Source organism: Rhipicephalus microplus, chromosome X (assembly GCF_043290135.1).
Source record: "Rhipicephalus microplus isolate Deutch F79 chromosome X, USDA_Rmic, whole genome shotgun sequence".
NCBI lineage: Eukaryota > Metazoa > Arthropoda > Arachnida > Ixodida > Ixodidae > Rhipicephalus > Rhipicephalus microplus.
Window position 1 is genome coordinate 196,458,532 of NC_134710.1, and position 18,688 is coordinate 196,477,219.

At 41.7% G+C, this 18,688-nt stretch overlaps 1 protein-coding gene across 1 annotated transcript in view; it reads left to right on the forward strand.

Annotated features, from left to right (window-relative positions):
* Positions 1–1,202: 1,202 nt before the first annotated feature.
* The window catches only part of LOC119177367 (E3 ubiquitin-protein ligase UHRF1-like), a 78,871-nt gene continuing 61,385 nt past the window's right edge, over positions 1,203–18,688 (forward strand). Inside the window, exons 1-7 of the mRNA XM_075878444.1 lie at positions 1,203–1,308; positions 1,406–1,427; positions 1,486–1,593; positions 7,032–7,215; positions 7,919–8,056; positions 11,786–11,839; positions 14,167–14,459. Of these exons, the coding sequence (XP_075734559.1) occupies positions 7,063–7,215; positions 7,919–8,056; positions 11,786–11,839; positions 14,167–14,459 (638 nt within the window). The 5' untranslated portion in view covers positions 1,203–1,308; positions 1,406–1,427; positions 1,486–1,593; positions 7,032–7,062. The remainder of the gene's footprint in view (positions 1,309–1,405; positions 1,428–1,485; positions 1,594–7,031; positions 7,216–7,918; positions 8,057–11,785; positions 11,840–14,166; positions 14,460–18,688) is intronic.

The following is an 18,688-nucleotide window of genomic DNA, read 5'->3' on the forward strand; positions in this document are numbered from 1 at the left end:
ATGTTGATATGGCCATCAAAAATGCCAAAAACATGATTTACAAACTTGATTCGTTGCCCAAAATTGCATCTTGAGAAAAATACACTTTAGACGTAGAAATGAAAGCTCATTTATGTGAAAAAACATCCTTTTTTAAAATAATTGCTTCCATTACAAGAGCTTTAGAATCATAGTTATTTTGAGCATGTGGCTTTGGTGAACTCCTCATGCAAAATTCAATGGCAAGAAGCCAGGTGCCAATTTCTAAGGGACTCTAAACAATAAGCTTGTTTTGGTTTTTAATAGCCACCTTGTGCATTTTAAAAGCAATTTTAACCTGCTTCATGTTTAATTACAATATTGATTTTTTTGTCTTGAAAGTAGGCAAACTAATCTTGTGAAAACAAGTAAAAACAAAAAAATATGCATTTTTGGAAAAGGCATTTTTCGAGTAGCATCTTCCCTCAGGTTCCTACCCTGCAATGCTCTGCACATCCCAAAGTCTCAGTCTTTGGGGTACATTCCAGTTCGAAATGCTAAGATCATGCTGCTGGTCATCAGATTTCCTTTTTTTGCATTCTGTCTAAAGAAATTTTATGCTGCCACAATTTTGTAAATAACTTCTATGGGCATGATGTGTCGTAGTTTTGAATACACCATATTGTCACCTAGTGACAAGCGATTAACTCAGATGGATAGTTCCAAAGCACACTTCTCCACATTGAGTCAAGTTGCAGCTGGTCTGTTGCTAGCTGTGTGCTGATGCTTTATTTTTTTTTACAGCGAAAGCCATTATGAGATGGATTTTGCTATGAGATGATTACGGACACTGGCGGCGGCCGCCGCCGCCGCCGCCAGTGTCTGTAACCACATCTTGCAAACTTAGAAGAAAAAAAAAACCTAGCACCAAAGACACAGTGGGGCTCCAACCTGGGTCCACTGGGTGTCAACCCACTATTCTACCACTGAGCCACGCTGGTTTTTTTTTTTTTTTTGCTTTATTGTCTGTTTATAGGCGCATACATCAAACCACAAGCAGAACAAAATCAAGCAGTAACAGTCCGACACAAATTTAAAATTACCTAAGTGCTGCCAAGGGCTCCACCCTCGACAACCACTCAGGTAAAATCTCCTGAGTTTTCTGCAGTTCAACAAACTTGGCCATACATTCACGGAAGTACATTCGTGCAGGCCGTCCATCCTCATCGCGATAGAAACCCGCTATACGGGCCCGCCATAAACAGTGAAGTCCACATAGCATAATCAAATCAAAAGGCATTCCCTCTTCGTCCACTATTGGCAGAAATCTTATACCATATGAATTTAAAGGTAATTATTTCTGTAACGTCCTTTGAAGTACATTCCAAAAATGTACTCCCTCCCAATAATGTAAGAAAACATGGTCAATATTTTCCGGTTTTTACAGATAAGGCAATTTGTCCCCCAAGGTAAGTAAAAACCACGGTTTGCTTGAAATGTCCTGACTGATAATGTACCTGTGTGCAGCTTGAAAAAAGAAAGACTTCCCGCCAGGAGCCACTTGCATTCTCTTCACTCGTTTAAGCACATCTTTCCCTTCACCTCCAGCGTACATGGAACGGTACAGCGGTTCAGGTAAAACAACATCGCATACATCTTTGTACACTGATGGGTCCACTGACACTGGGTGTCAGTGGACCCATCTTTGTACACTCTTTCGAGACACTGAAAACAAATATTCATTGGAAAATCTAACAGATAAAAACCGTACACTTAGAATAACCTCTTTAATATACCCGCGCACAGCACCGGTCATGTCATTCGTGCTAACCACATATCCAAGTAAAGCCCGCATCAGTCTCATTTGGCACACTGTACGTAAGAAAGGGTTCCTTGTGTAGCGAAAAAAAAAGAACCTATTTACGACTTGGCATATGAAAAGATGTGTTAAACCAAGCCCTCCGTGTTTCACTTTTCGAAACATTAGTTCGACTGCATCTCTCCCAGTTCGAAGCCCACACGAACACTGCGAAGATGCGATGGAACTTCTGTACGTTTGCCCTTGAACAATGCAATACTTGCATCACATACCAAAGTTTTGAGGCAAAGAAAAGATTACAGACAGTCACCCTAGCAAACACTGACAGATGATTACCGTTGCATCTATTAGCTTTCGTCCGGATTTCTTTCGCTTGTTCTTGCCAGTAGTTCTCATTATCTTTATAAAATTTCAGTGGCACCCCTAAGTACTTGGCAGGTGTGGTCACCCATTTAACATTGGCAAAATAGTCTGGTTTTGACGACCACTCTCCATGCCAGAAACCCAGACACTTTCCCCAGTTTACTAGACTGCCAGTTGCCTTGACAAACCTTTTAACCACACTGATGGTAGTGGTAACACTATCTTGATCGATACAACAAACAGCCACATCATCGGCATATGCCAAAATTTAACTTCGGATTCTTGTAATCTAAAGCCACGAATGCAACTGTTTTGAGCTATTACTAAGCACAACGATTCTATATATAAACTGAAAAGTAGGGGACTCAGCGGACAGCCCTGACGGACAGAACGCTTTATGTTAATTGTATCTCCTAGCGTCTTATTGATTACCAGTCGGGTTGTGCCGTTCCGGTATGCCATAGATACTCCATTTCTGATTACAAAACCAACGTTGACATGGTCAAGAATGGCAAGCAGAAGGTTGTGGGAAACACAATCAAAAGCTTTCTCGAGATCAATCTGTAGAATGGCTACCCCTACTTGATTGGCATCGCTACACTCGAGCACGCAACGCATCTTTTGTATATTAGTCACAATGGAGCGTCCCATAATCCCGCATGTTTGGTGAGGCCCTACCAATTCTTTGATTACCCCCTCGAAGTCGCCGTGCTAGTACTTTCATTAAAATTTTGTAATCACAATTAGTTAGTGATATCAGTCTATACGATAAACTAATTTTAACTTCTCCGAGTGTTCTGTCTTAGGTATCAAAACTGTACGTGCTTCACTAAAGGACCTAGGGAGGCCATTAAGTTTATAAGCTTGATTGAAGACATCTGCAAGTACTTGGGATAATTCATTTTTGAACTCCTTATAAAACGAAGCACTAAGCCCGTCCGGCCCTGGAGATTTACCAGGATTCATTTTATCTATAGCCCTTTCTGCTTCCGTTGGCGTTATAGATAGCTCTAAAGCTGATTTGGTGTTATCTGACAACTTCGGCATTCTGCTAAGGAACTCCTGCTTAAATGCCTCTGAATCAATGGGCGTGGCAGCGAAGAGTCCTTCGTAGTGTTTGCCAAACGCTCGTCCTATGCTCTTATTGTCTGAAACTTCGATACCGTTGACTTCAATAGCATCTATATGATTTCGTCCGGCATGACTCTTCTCTAATCCAAGCGCTCACTTCGTCGGGCGATCATCCACAGTAATTGATGTTGCTCTGGCTCGCACTAGCGCTCTGCGATAGCGTTCCTCCTCATATACCTCTATCCTCTGTTTGATACTCCGCAAATCGCTACCATATACTCCAGGTTTTTCACATTCAAGAGAATTAATTCACACGCATACAACGGAATCTGCTCGCCGAGCGCAGTATCAATCGGAAATAATCGGCAAAGGTCTTCATTGCACGTTGTACATAAAAGAAAGTCAATATTTATATTCCAGATGAATGATAGTGAACACTATTATCATTTAAAGATAAGTAACAATTCTTGAGACAATACTGAAAGAAGAAAATAAAAAAAAAGAAAGCGATTTGCACCGAGGTCAGACCCCAACGACACGAAATCCACATGGTATGGCTGTCTAACAACCGCCGCAGAGAGCGACATGATTTTCTTGCAGCATTAACTTGAAAAAAAAAAAGGAAAAAGAAGTTAAATATTCTAAAACAGGAACTTGGAACTGACGACCTGCGTCACAACCGCTTCCTCAACTACGCGCCCAACTACGCCACCAAAATAGCTAGACGTCTAAAACGGCTAAATATTTATGGCAACGGGCTCCCTCATTTTTACCATTACACTACGGCATAGAATTTTATGCAATAATAATTATTGTATGAAACTCTATATGCACTACGGTGACGGGACCCTTCTAATTGCTTTACAATGACGGGGCCGTCGGACAGGCCCCGTCACTAGCATGTGGCAGCGTCTTGTGCGCTGCGCGGCGCAGCAGCCATCCCCACACAGGAATGGCTTCTGCACCGCATGAAAGTGACGTCACTTAAAAAAATATTACCTAAAGCTAGTTAAACGTGTAAATTATTTGTGCGTAATGCGTTAAACCTACAAAATTTTTACTAAACATGTGTTTAGCGAGTCAATTAGCTTAGGTTTGTTATTTAAATACATATTACGAGTATTTTAAATACAGAGGGCGCCATGGGCACTGCGGCTGCGAAAGGTAAACACAGCGAGATGGTAGCCGCCTGCGATGTGTTGATGGTGAAAACTCCGCTGAAATCGTGGCCATGGCCTAGGCCACTCCCAAGGAGGACTGGAGTGTCGTCGCTGCTTCATGTGATTGCTGGATGCTTAGTTGAACCTGGTGGTTGGAGCTAGCGGGGCCATCCACCGCGCCGCAGCTTCATCTGAGTGTGTGCGCCATAAAGTTTCTCAGTATGATGTGCGGATTACAGTCGTTGGACGTACTGCATTTTCTAGATTGCAATGCCAAGCGTGGTGTTGTCAAAGGAGAAAGTGTTCTTGCTGCCGAGTTTTGCTTGTCGCGAAGGACAAGGTCGACGATGAAATAAATGCTTTCGCAGGGTTCACGTGTGACTGACCGGACGCACATGCATGAAACCCCAGTGCGTCGGCGAAGTGTTCATACGATAAATGGAAACAACTTTATTGTAATGTTCTTACGAAGCCTGTGATCTCCGAAGGCCAGAGCTACTGCATTGCTGTCTGTTTTGTCAAGTGCGAACACGTACGGCCGTTCACCTCCGTTGCTACGTGAATGCTCCCGTGCTGTCACAGGCCGCGCGTGTTATTGAGCAAGGCAGACAAGCTGTTTTGTAGTTAGATGGGCTAACGCCGTCGGCACTTGCCCTTGGGCATTGTTTATCAAGTGCTGATCGCCTGGAACATTTCGGTGACACGTCAGTATATTTAAAGAAAGCGGCCTGCCGGTTACCTTGTTAGGTGATGGTACACTGAGCGACATAAAAAAAGTTGCCCGAGACTACGTTGCAGTGCACCTTTCTGTCATCAAAACTTTGATAAACCGTGGAAATACACATTCCTGTGCCCAAGAAACGAATGCAGCCAGCTGTATTCGATTTTTTTTGTTTTTTTTTTTTTTGCGTCTCGCTGATTAAGAGCACTAATTCGCAAAACACTTTATCATAATAAATATAGTCAATCCTGCAAAAGTCATCGAAGATCCAATATTAAAGGGCTTGTGGACGGGACCACCACCACCAGCAGCAAGTCGGGCTAATGAGGTGGCGCAAATGTTAAAACAATACATGCGTGAACAAAAAAAGAAAAGAGAAAGTATCGATAACTGCAATAGGACTTGAACCACCGACCTCACCAGTTCATGTGTTGCTTTAACCAACTACGCCACAGCTGCCGATCGGCTTGTGATGACAAACAAGCCGGTTTTGTATTGTTGTCACGCTGTTTTGGTTACTTTTACGTTTGGACGTAACTTTAACGACTTTTATCGTAACGTCTAGACCTACTGCTAGACACTCCCGACTATTCAAACGGAGCGCCTAACCGGAAAATGCATCACGTCACTTCTGTGCGGCGCAGCAGCCGTTTCTGTGTGGGAATGGCTTGTGCGCCGCGCGGCGCAGCAGTCTCTGCCTAACTCATTGTCACTAGTGTCTTTCATTACATAGAGTTTCTCATAAATATGATTGTGAGAAACTCTATGTTTCATTCAAGATTAAAAAAAAATTCTGGAGTGAAAGCTCCCGCAATTTTTTGCCAGTAATAGTGAATTGCCAGCTTTTGCCCTCCAAAGATTTCCGAAACATGCTATTTTCTGGTGGTGCCCGCTTCCACATCAAGTGGATTTGATTTGTTAGTCTTAAGGCTACGTTAATTATTAATTAAATGATAATTGTTTTCGAAGAAATTATCCGCAGAGACTAGTGTCAGTGACCTAATCTCCGTTGAAATTTGCCTTTAATTTGAGGCTAACTGAAGGAAACTAGTGAAACAAGGACGCACTTTAAACACTATCTGACCTTAAAAGGTTGCCACGTTAAATTCGTTGGGCGTGCGAGGAAAAAGCTACTTCGCAATCGCCGAACACCAACTCATTATGCCCCTAGTAAGATGGCTGTCGCAGCCGCCATCTTACAGTTGACACGGCATCACTCGGGGCGAGAGTTTCCACTCCAGCAATATTTTTTAAACCTCCTTGGTTTCGTTACACCATGATTGACGGGCGCCGACACTCTGACGATAGTACCGTAGATAGGTGTTCTGTGATAGTACTGCGTTGACAGGCCCCGTCATCATAGTCACTGCCTAGCAAAATATAGTGCACATCACTCACGGAGGAAGGAAAGAAAAGGAAAAAATTTCCCTTCCTCCGTAACATCACTGATGCGACACAGCTTGCAGAACTTATTACCCTAATTTTGTTCAAACTAACGCTCGATCATTCAGAAAAGGAATGCCTGAATATCTCTACTTTCTTTTCTTAAACACAAGATGTTTCTTACACTATGGACAGCATGTACAAAAAATATTGTCAAACGTGAAAGTGTGTGTCCAAGTAAACCTGCAAATACGAGTAGTCACACATTTTTTTTTTTTTTTCCTCTTTGCCTACCTTTGCGCTGCAGCTTCCCTTGCTCTTGGTTATTCCACCTCGTCCGGCTAGCCACCATTGTCCTGTATCCATTCGAAGCACAAGCCAAAGCGCTGTCGCGTTGCTTGCTTTTCCCGCCAAATCTTGCAAACCTTCAAACAGCAGCCACTTCGGGAGCAATCGCGAGTTGACAGCAGCCGCCGCGAGATCCGAGTCTTTCTCTTCCTCCATCTCGCCTCTCAAGGCACCGTCACTCGGGTCACTAACGTAGCTTCTTTTCTAGAGCCGAGCAAGCAGAAACACTATTTGCGACGATGTGGATCCAAGTGCGGACCATGGACGGCGCCAAGTCGGTGCGCATTGACGGCCTTTCGAAGATCACAAAGGTGGATGATTTGCGGCTTCGTATTCGCGAAGAATTTGACGTTGAAACAGCTTTGCAGAGGCTATTCTATCGAGGGAAGCAGGTGAGTAATCTCTGCAACTGGAACCGGGATTTAGGTGTCTAATAGCTGTGCGCTTTGATTAATTATAGCGCCTCATGTTTCGCATTTGATATTTCACTGCGTATGTGAATTCCTTAAATCTTGTGCGGGTAGGATCTGTATGTGTTTGCCGACGGGCAAGGTTCTTTCGCAATATTTTTTTCGAATGGCAGACCAGGTTGAGTAGTAAGATTGCAGTCCAAGCTAGAAAAAGTCCACCACCGTCAAAATGTTTTCATAGATACTGAATTGCAACCGCCAACGACTTCGGCGATGGGACGGTACACCAAGATGTAGGAATTGTGCCTCTGTAGCGAGCGTTACCTTTTGTTTTGGTGCTGAAGGCTTTTGTTTTTGGAATATCTTGTCATGCGTAGCTACATGTACCGTTGTTATCCATGTCGTTAAATTGTATTATGAAGCGCATATCAGGGCAGCAGTCTCAGTGTATTGCATTTCATGAATTGCATATTACCGCTTGAGGCGAGATTGCTTATACTTATTGTGCATTCCACGGTTTTGCTTGGCTCTAAAATAACAATGCGACTTGCAGCATATTAGGAGTGTCTTCGTATGAAGTACAGCATAAGTTAGTTATTACATTTAATCATGTGCTTGATTGTGGGCACTAAGGTCATTTGTAATCTTAAGCTGCATTGCTATGACTCGTCTACCTCTGTTTCAGCTGGAAGATGGATATACTTTATTTGATTATGATGTTGGATTGAATGATATTATTCAGCTGCTAGTCAGGGTTGTTCCACCTGATGTAACAGAAACAGCATCTGCAAATTCTTCGACTTCACCCATAGAGAATCAGAAGGTGAGCTATCATGTAATATTCAAATATTTTCTAATGCATAGCAGGCTAACTTATAGCTTCTCTGTACTGCCAAGAAGCACCACTAGGAACCTTTGCAAGTATGCTTTTCTAGGGCCTGTATATTACCAATGTATGATGGACTTGGTGCAGCTGAAACTCGCAGTTGCTTTGTGCAATGCTTTCTTTTCTTAAGTGGGGAAGAGTGAAAGTCTATGACAAATGTCAGAAGTGCAACAACTGGGCTTCATTCATTAGCCTTTCAGACGCTTGAAAATACTTGGACCTTAGTAGAAGTGCCATGCACACATCTTGGGTATCTCGTTAACTTTTAACAACATTGTTGAGCATATTTCTGGCAAACCTTGCATAAAAGGTTGTGTAATACCATCGGAAGGGTATATGTTCAGTGAAAAGATTTTGTGATAAAGTATCCGAGCTTAATGTGATTTATTGCAAAAGATTCTGCAAGGATGTATATTTAAAGCCTCTTGATAATAATCAAGAGGAAATAATCATAAATGATGAAAATTGTGACAATCCACATATTTTCATTCACACATATTTTCATTCAAGAGGAACTTCATACTGTCAAAGTCGCAACAATTTTACGTGCTGCCATTGTCCCCAGATTTCTTATGGGGTTTTGTGAACAGCCTAGTATATCGCAACGAGTTGTGGGCTCTGGACAAATGAAAGCATTAACAGGGAAAATTCTAACATCATTGCCAACACATTCCGGAAGGTAGCAGCCAAATGGAGCGGTAAGTTCAGTTATGCCCACGTCAAGAGGGTGGTCATTTTGAAAACCTGCTGTAGCGCTAGTGGTTTTAAACTTTAATAATTTCAAACTGGTCTTTGTCATGTTTGGTATGCAGCATGGCGACCAGAGTTTTTAACATCTTACAGGTGCAAGCCATCCCTTCTTGTATAGCATTTCATGGTTTTTGTTACTTATTAAAATAGTCTTTTGCATTGCACATCACAAAACAGGGCAGGCTATTAAATTTTCGTCCTTCCTGAATGTTTTGCCACAAACTGCATTATAATAATAATAATCTTTATTTGATCTGGACACCTTCAAGGAAGGTATAGGAGCTAAAGGCGAGCAATGCCCGACAGGGACACCGTACCCGCAACATGTCACAACATTATATTACATGACATAATGGCAGTTCATTGGCAGCGAACAAAAATATAGAAAATCGTTATGCATTTGATATACAATGCATAGGAACACAATGACTTTTGCATTTGTAGGTCCACATAGTTATTGTGCTATTTTTTTAAATAGATAGCGGTATAAGATAACAGAAAGAGTGCTGATATCAGCGCACAATCATACAGAGCACAGTCAAACATAATCACACACTGAAGGGGGGGAAGTGGTTATAAGAGCGAAAAGAAGAGAAAAGTGAGCCCCGTAACTGTCTGCATCATGGTGCGACACCTCCACAGTAGCTCACAAGGAATGGGGGTGAGGAGGGAATAAAAGGATAGGAATAAAGGCATAGAGAGAGAGAGAGATGCGCTGGGACAACGAGCGAGGACATATCGAAGGATAGGAGAGATAGGAAAGGTGGAAACACGGTCACAGGAGTCCGAGGACAGGGAACCACTTGCGAGAGCTCTTGTCAGCTTCAGGAGATGGCGTAGGGTAAGTTCAGTAGGTCAGAGCTATGCTTTCGTCGGAGATCGTCATCAGGAGATGACGTAGGGCCAGCCCAGTCGGCCAGAGCTACGCTGACGTCGATCGCAAGGGCACAACCGGTTGGCATGGAATCCAGTTAGCGAGCAGACACACTGAATGCAGTAGTATACGTACATACACACATATACATATATGCACACACACATATATATACCCACACACACATGTGTTGCAATAGTCATTCTCTCAAAGTCTGCGCAAGTAACAGTTCCTTCACTTTATTTTTAAGTGCATGTGTAGTCATGAATAAAATATGACATTCTAGCTTATTTAGTATGAAAAGAATAAAGATACAAAGAATATTTGGACCCATAGTGGCCAGTGACCAGAAAATGTTACTTACTGGTTCATCTCGGCTAATTATTTTCAATGTACGCTTTTGAATTTGTTCAAGACAGGAGCTAGAGTACTTGGTCATTAGTACTTAGTGGATGGTTGTTTATGTACCATAGTAAGTCCTCGTTTCTGGTGCTTGTCTTCTCTCCAGTATCATGTCGTATAGGACTTCATTACTGCCGTGGTTTATGTAGAGTGCATTGGCATGTATATACTGTAGTAGTTTGAAGTCGTAAACTTCATTTAAGCATTCAATATTTTAAGAATAATGGTGATGTGCCTAAAATTGGTACCATGGCTCCCGATTAAAATCGGATGCCCCGTAAAAGAACTGCAGTCCAATGAAACAGGTCAGTTCTAAACAAATCGCACTGCACTTTTCTGTCAGCTATTAGGTGTTGCTGCCATGTGTTCCCCTCCGTTTCATTGTATCTACAGTGCTTCAAGCAATGCTTAAAGGGACATTAAGTAGAACAATAAATTCATTTATATTGGTGAAGTTTTCTCTGATAATTTTAATGTCATTTATTTCACTATCATAGGTTCATTAATACGAGAAAAAACCAAGTCAAAGTTCCATTTTTAAATTTTGTGTTGAAGTCCCTACGCATGACGTCACGGATTTCAAAATGTATTTGTCCTATTTTGGCGACATCGGCTAGACGAAATTTCGTGAGACTTGGCATGTGAAGTCTGTATCTCCCTGAGAGGCTTCGATTAGAAGCCACGTAGGCTGTATTAGGTGCCGTCAAAATTTATGGCGTTACATCGTTTGGAGCAATATTTTCATGTTGGCATCGCTACTTGCATTTTTTTTTGTGTTCTTATTGTTTATCAAGCGTCTTCTCGCGACAAGCACGGTGGTTGTGGAATCGTGAAAGTGTAATTTACGGATAATAAAAAAATCGTTTTTCTCTTTAGTGTCCCTTTGTTGAAGACAAGTGCCATATGGAAAGAATAATGCCATTCTCTGTACATCATTTTATTTGGTGTTGCCTATGCCGTAATTTTTGCTCAGTTGTACTGTCACTTGTTGTGGTCAGTGCTGTGGAAGTGACTTGAAGCTCTTGCCACACACAGTTGAAGTCAGTGATATAGGTAGTGGCTGGGTGACAGGTGGGCTCTCTTATATTACTAGGTTTATGTAACACTCTTCTATAGGTTTTCCTACACATTTCCTGAGGGTGTGTGCACACCTTCTTGTTTTTCTCGAGGCCTTTCCTTTACTTTGTAACATTTTTTTGTTGTAGACAGAAAATTTTGTATTGAAAGGCCGCAAGGTGAGCCCACTACCTGTGCCTGTATATGCCTAATTTATGCATGTAGCAATCATACATTCATCAAGATCCAACACAGTTTATCTAGTCGTATGTTCTTCAGTCCTGTATCTTCATAAATACACCCTTCTTCTTGTAATAAACGAGCTCGTAATTCTTTGCAATCTCTCTCATGGCATTTGGAATCACAAATGTTGCTAGTTTTACTCAACTACATTGACAAAAATAAAAAATTTGAAAGAATAGTGCTTCTGCTCACGCAGGATTAATTTGGATGAGGTGTTCATGATATTAGTGTCTCATGACTGAGAAGGTTGATTTGCCATGTGGGGGAATGGTTTCAGTTTTTTTTTTTGATTGGCTAGTATGTATAAAACAGTGAAAAATAACTTTTATTATGTTCTCTAGGAACCGGGCATTCCTGATAAATCTTCAGGCTCCACAAAAAGCCAGTACTACAAGGTCAGTGTGTTTGTTTTAGACAGTCTACTATCAGCATCAAATGAAACCCAAACAGCGGCAAGCTTTCGCGAAGATGCAGTGCACATTGTCCAGTTATCACCATTAACAGGCGTGTGCATCCTGGTCGGCAGCTCTGCGCATATGTGCATGCCTGTCCACGGTGATAAGTGGACGGCACACACTATCCCATCGCGAAGACTTGCGGCTATTCGGGTTTCATTTGATGCTGATAGTGCAGTGTTAGTTTTTCTCAACTGCACGAAATGAGTGTGTGTGTGTGCGCGTGCACACAAGTGTGCTTGTATGTTGTACCTGTTTTTATGTGTGGAATAAGGTGTTCATACACGGATGTGTGTTTTAGATGTGAAGCAGCTTAGGGTCGAGCTCAATCCGGTGTGCGGCGTGACCACCCTTACTCCACATGTGCGTCCGCTCCCCCTCTCTGGCCTCGCAACACCGACGCAGGGGGCGTCTGCTATCCTATGCTCGCTGCCCCTCTCACTCCTCCAGGCATTCCTTCCTGCGGCATTTACACCCCCATTGCGCATGCGCTTCCCCTCCCCTCTATCTCCGCTCCTCGCTCACCCATCTCTCGCCGCGCTCCACTGACGCAGGCAGCGTCTACTAGCAAGTTTGTTTATTGAAAAAACTGACTGCTGGCGCTGCACAACCATTCACTGGCCACCGCGTATATATAGGTACCGGATCTTGAACTCTGAAGTAGTTGCCATGGGATATTTCTTTTATGCGTTGTTGAACAGTAAAAATTTGCAGCATGCGCAGTAACTAAAAGCGGACTGCGGGCTTTTGTGTCCAATCATAGTCTTTCTGTCTCTCATTGCTCACTAGCAGTGATTGGTGTGTTACAGTAGAAAAGACCGGTCCATCACTGCTTGCTTTGCACCTCCCCAAGTTTCTCTCTTGCGCATCGTAGCCGCCAGTGTAAGGGTTAGCGACTGCTGCTTCTCATCTACACATGGTTCCCGTTTTGCGGGAGATAATGTAATTTTTTAGACAAATCAAATTATTTAAAATATTCTGTTACACTCGGGTTCTCTTAATTTTTGCACGTGAACTCGATGTCGAGTAGGATGCTTTTCCTGCGCTAAAATGACACTGATGTGACTGACTAATAAAAGGTTGGTAATTAATTTTTTACTCATTTACTTTAGGGCAATTATTTATATTACGAAGGTTATGTGCATGACAATTTACGGCACACCCATTTTTTAGAAATCATGATCGTAGCATGTAGTTGGAGGTATTCATAATCGAATTTTAGGTCCAATACCGAAACTCATCCTGCCCAGCGCGCAGGAACCGCAACCACTCTGTTAAGCTAGAACGGAACTACCTGTGATAAGGAAAGTGAGAAAATTTAAATTAAAAGAGGGGCGCTACCATATTTGTGGCTTGCGCGTTCTTTGCTACGAGCGTTTCTTATAGCTCCAGATTAATTTATTCTTGCTAAAAAAATTATATTCCTTTTTTATATGGATAATTTTCAATTTACGTTTTTTGGGCTCCGAATTGGGCTGTGATATGGCAGTGTAGGTGGCTTGGTCGAGTGATGCGATGCATGTCACACTGATTATTGTCTGATCTCGCACATACGTGCCACACAAGCACCTGCAAAACAAACGTGTACTTAGTCGAGGTCTGCAGAGGTTTCTCACCTCACTACTATAGGCGTGGGCACAGGAGGTTGGTAAGGAGGAACGCAAACGCAGCTGCACACACTGACATAATTGGTAGGGGGTGCTGTGAGTTGGGGAGGGGGGGGGGCGCAAAGTCAGCCCCATACATTGACACATTAGTAAAGGGGTGCGCTGCAACAAACATTTGTCCCCGACGAACCTTTGTCCCCTCTGAAAAGGAAACCTGCTCCAGTCTACGCTCACTACAGATCTGGTGTGATGTCACTGCAACTTTCGATTCCCTTCCTACAGAGTTGCGACAGTTCTGGACGCGCTTGTGATGGGCTTCGATCAGGAGAATGAGCATTTAGGTACATTTTGGAGGTGAATTTAAATATATTCTAAACGTTTGCTGTGCCCATTTATTTGTGTAGAGTGTCCTAGCATACAGAGGAAACCCACAAGAGGCTTGTTTTAGCCTAGAAATTTGGTGGCACCATTCCTTTAAGGCACAACGAAGCAGAAAACAGGCAAGCATTTTAAAATGCACTAGAAGCCAGGTTATTGTTTCAGTGCGATGTGTGTGCTTATGTGTAATATTTTCTTACCATGCGCCATGAGTGTGCCTGCTTCTGTAATAGAAATGCAACAGTTTTGTTCGTAGTCATGTTGAAACATACTGATGTGCAGGTAGGCGATCTGGTGGATGCTCAGGATCCCGAAAATGGAGCTTGGTTTGAAGCCAAAATAGTCAAAATCACCCAAGCAGCAGAGACATCTACACCTCCAGACACTGGAGAACAAACTAATTTGGTGAATGGTCATGCGAGTGCAACAGAGGCATCAAGCCAAAAACCAACGGCAAAGTCCCAGCCTTCGCCTTCATGCTCTGCAGCAGATAGACCATCTAAGGAATTGCAAAGAGCATCTGCAAAAAGTTCCATGGCAGATGATGGTTTACTTTACCATGTTCAGTATGATGAGTAAGTTTCTGCTTTTTTTTTTTTTTTTTTGATGGTTGGTGGCTTTTGGTGTGGTAGCTTGCAGGTTGATATCAAGTATTGATATCAATGTATTGATCAAACTGTACTGATGCTTCAATTACACGAACTGTGTTGCTGTTGAAAAAAGGCTTGAGGTTAAGATGGCATTGAGCCCTTGACTGTTAGATTATCAGAAGGTCACTGAACAGATTTTAGTTATTATTGTGACATACCAGAAGGACATGTGGCTCTAGCGATCTAAAAGGAATGCTTTGGAGTACTTGTTGGCCTAAGCAGGAATGCAAATAGCACCCAACAGCTATACTGCCATTTCGTCACTATGGTGGTTGCAAGTAAGCTACTGAGTAGAGTTATTTAAAACCCTTTTTAGAGGAGTGCTGCTGTGAAAAACTCGGGAATGCCCCTTGTTTTTTTTCCCCCCCTCAACTTTAGAATGGGGAGAAATGACTAGGAAAGATGATGTGAGCTGGAAACAAGTTGATATAATGCTTTTCCATGTAATGAACATTTTGATGAGCAAGCTTAGGCATTGTACAACTCATTATTAATTTGAGCAATTAATTTTGTTATTTAGGTAATTGACACGAACAAAGTAAGTTAACCAGTTCGCACGAGTTAATCGCCATGAAAACACTATTGTTGGTCTCATTGTTACATCTCTCCTCCCTTTTTTTTTTATTTTTAACTTTCTTGGGCAGAGGCGGCTGGGTAGCACTGCAAGTATTCATTATGTGAAAGAATGTTTACAACACTCTCAGTTCATTCATAAGTTTACTTAGCTATGTGCTGCTAGCAAATTTTGCAGAAGCATGTACCCTAGATTCTGGATCTAAGCGTAAACTACCTGATCTGATCTGCACAAATTTCCACATTCTTAAGAGAGGATATTTGTGCACATTTCGTGGTAATTGTTCTGAGCTTATGCACTTTGCTATGTTAGCGTGCAATGAAGACACAATATCATATTCTGTAGTACTTCAGTAAAGTTGTGTTTTATTGTGCCTGTACATTCTATTTAAAATATATTCTAAATGTTTAGCAGAATTTGAGGGACACTAAGTAGAAATGCTCAATTTTATTCAATTCCTTAACCATTTTGGACGAGCACAGCATGTTTTTGCTGAACTGTTCCCAAGCTGTTTTGGACTACAGTAGCCTGTCATGAGGAGGCTTTCTAGGCAAATGCATTGACAATGACACAAGTCCAGTAGTGGGTTGTCTTTCGTCCTGTGCCCCTGTCAATGCATTTGGCTGAAAGCTCTCCTAACGATTCAAAAACCAACTAGTTCATGCAAGCACTATTTTCAAGTAGCTTGTCTGCTTGAGATGTCTCCCCATGAGTGTTTTCAATGAGGCATTCTCATTTGTGGGCTAACTGTGTGTCGCTTGGCAGATGGTAACTATACACCCCCCCCCCCCTCTTTTTTTCCGATTCACTGTCGCACAAAAATATTTTTTGACAGCATGTGTATTGAAACTGGTGCCTAGCGGAGACGACACATAGGTTGGTGTCACTTGACATTCATTCTCACGGCACAGAATTTACGTCACTCTCAAGATTTTAATGCTTATATCTTTTATGCCCGTTAGTGTCCAAAATTTTGAGGCCCTTATACAGCCACTTACTATATCATTCATATCTTTTGTCCCATGACCTGTTTATGGCTCTTTGGCCGTCAAATGGCCCTCGCGCTATAAAACACCATACATCATCATCAATATTGTCAGAATCGTTAAACCTCTCTCAAAATGCTGATAATTTTTGAACAGTGCTCTTCTGTTTTTGTTGCTGAATACTCTCAAGGAGCAAGCTTTTTCCCATGAACAACAATAAGTTTCATTATGCTTATTTGACTTGGCATGTGCTTCGATTTTTTTTTCTTTCAACGTTGAAGGGGTCCTGCAACGATATCGCGACTGCCTTATTTAGCACTAAAATGCGTGTGGTTATATATGCTGGGACGAATGTAAACAGAAATATGGATGTCGGTGCACTAAAACTGATAATATTAGTCTTCAAAGCTCAAAACACAGTAGGAGACGCCAAGAAATTTTCCCTTTCGTATTTTGTTCTCCCGCTGACGTCAAAATCCGTTTCTATCACCGGGTGCGCCCTAAACATCCATACCAGTAGACTCTCCTAGTGATGGCAGTTGTGCAGTGTCCTAGCATTGGCCTGGAATTGTTTTCAAGGTTTCATATTTAAAACAAATCTTTTTGTATCTGAGGAAGTATGTAGTTCTTTTATATTTTTTAGCGCATTATAGCGTTGCCTAGATGGGACCATATGAGTATTACATGTCACATCCAACCCATCGAAACTACCAAGCAATGTCATCACTCCCATGTGATAAAGCATCACTTCCAGTCACAAAACAGCCTTTGTGTGTTTGCTTTAGTTTGAAAATGATGTGGTTTCTCCATTGAAATAAAATTATAACTACCTTGTTTTTCACGCTGTAACATGTGCAATGGCATCGGTGCATTCCCAAGTTCCAGAAAAGGCGATCAAAATGGTATGCTCAATTTGTGCCTCAGGGCCCCTTTGGAAACTTGGTTTATAGAAATAAGTTATTGAGTATTCACTTCAAAAACAGTATTCACTTTGAGGAAAGATATCTGATATAATTATATAGTTAAGCAGTTAAGAACCACTATATGGATTCATGTTCTAGTTATAAAAAAAACTAAATTCAGAGGTTGCATTGTTTGAATTTCATGCAAGAACTGGCATCCTAGTATTGTGCAACCATGTGTTGAGGATTTCAAATTACCCTTTTCTTTTTGTATTTTAGCTGTTGTGCATCAATAGTTGCAAAGTTCATTCTTTGAGTCTTTCAAAATGAAACATAGTCAAGATTTACAGGTAAAAAGTTCACTAGATCTGAATAGATGTGGTGAGAAATTCTAGGCGTGGCTTTGCTATTGTTAACACCAATGGACAGCGGAGTTGAGGGAAAGCCTCAGTGATGCAAGTCTTACACCACTTTACTATGCTTTACTTTCTTCCTACCTCCTCACCTTTGCTTCCCATTCATTTCCCTCCCCCTTGGCTTCACTTGTTTCTTGCCTTGACATTCCATTGCTTTACTGCTTTCCCTCTTGCTATGCACTTGCCCCCTCCCCTGGCTTGGCTATGCTGTGAACGACAGTGCTGTGGACGGACATAGCTCGACTATAACAGCTCTGCTGTAAGAATCTACAGAGTCCATGATGCCACGGTGAGCTATTGTGTGAACTTGAAGACAGGGACATCACTTATTTATTGTTTGTGTCTTTTTGGTTTACTGAGACTTTGCCCGTAGCAAGAAGCCATTTTTGGTATTCTAGGTCGGGGATTCGTCACTACATTTTAGATGTATTTTTGTAATTAGTGTCCATTAAATGAGCTTTGACAGAAAGGACTGATGTTTATACATCTAAACAAAATGATACGTACAGTCAAACCCCTTTATAAGAGACACTGATGTAAGATACAAATGGGTATAAGGGACACCTGTGTGCTTACATTGAAATAGAGATTGATAAGAAAATGCATACGTAGTACTTTGTTCATACGAGACACCTCATATAAAACAAAAATTGCTACCCGATTGGTGTTTCTCATAAAGGGGTTCAACTGTATTAGCATAAGGCCTCCTAGACAGCCTCTACATTCTTTCACAGGAATTTGGGAGACTTTCATAGGATCAGTTTTTTAGATAGTGCTTTTACTATCCCAAAGTATGGTTTCTCATAATACAAGTTATTGAGTTTGCAAAATTGAAATGCTAATGACTCGGCCATCTCTCTCTAATAGTTTAATTGCTCTCTTAAGATGCTTGACAAATGTACATGAAGCCTTCCAAACATGGATTGGGGAGGATCTGTTCATGCCATGCTTAACATAATAAAATGCAAACAGTTAGTGAACTGTTGTGAACTGTGTCTAGGTAATTCCCTGCGTCTTCTCTGGACCCAAATAAAGGTTTCATCATCATCATCATTATTTTATTGTTTTTACATGACTGTGCCTTTTTCCATTTATCTTGTGCGTATAATTTCAGTAAATGGAACCTTAAAGGACCTGAAAAATATGTTCGGTTTAAAGCGCCAGTTAACAACCCAGATGTCCTGTCCAAAAACTGTAATGAAGAGAAATATTTGCACTTTTGCTATGTGAACATGCTACCACAATAATTTTGTGAATATGTGCGATAATAAGGAAG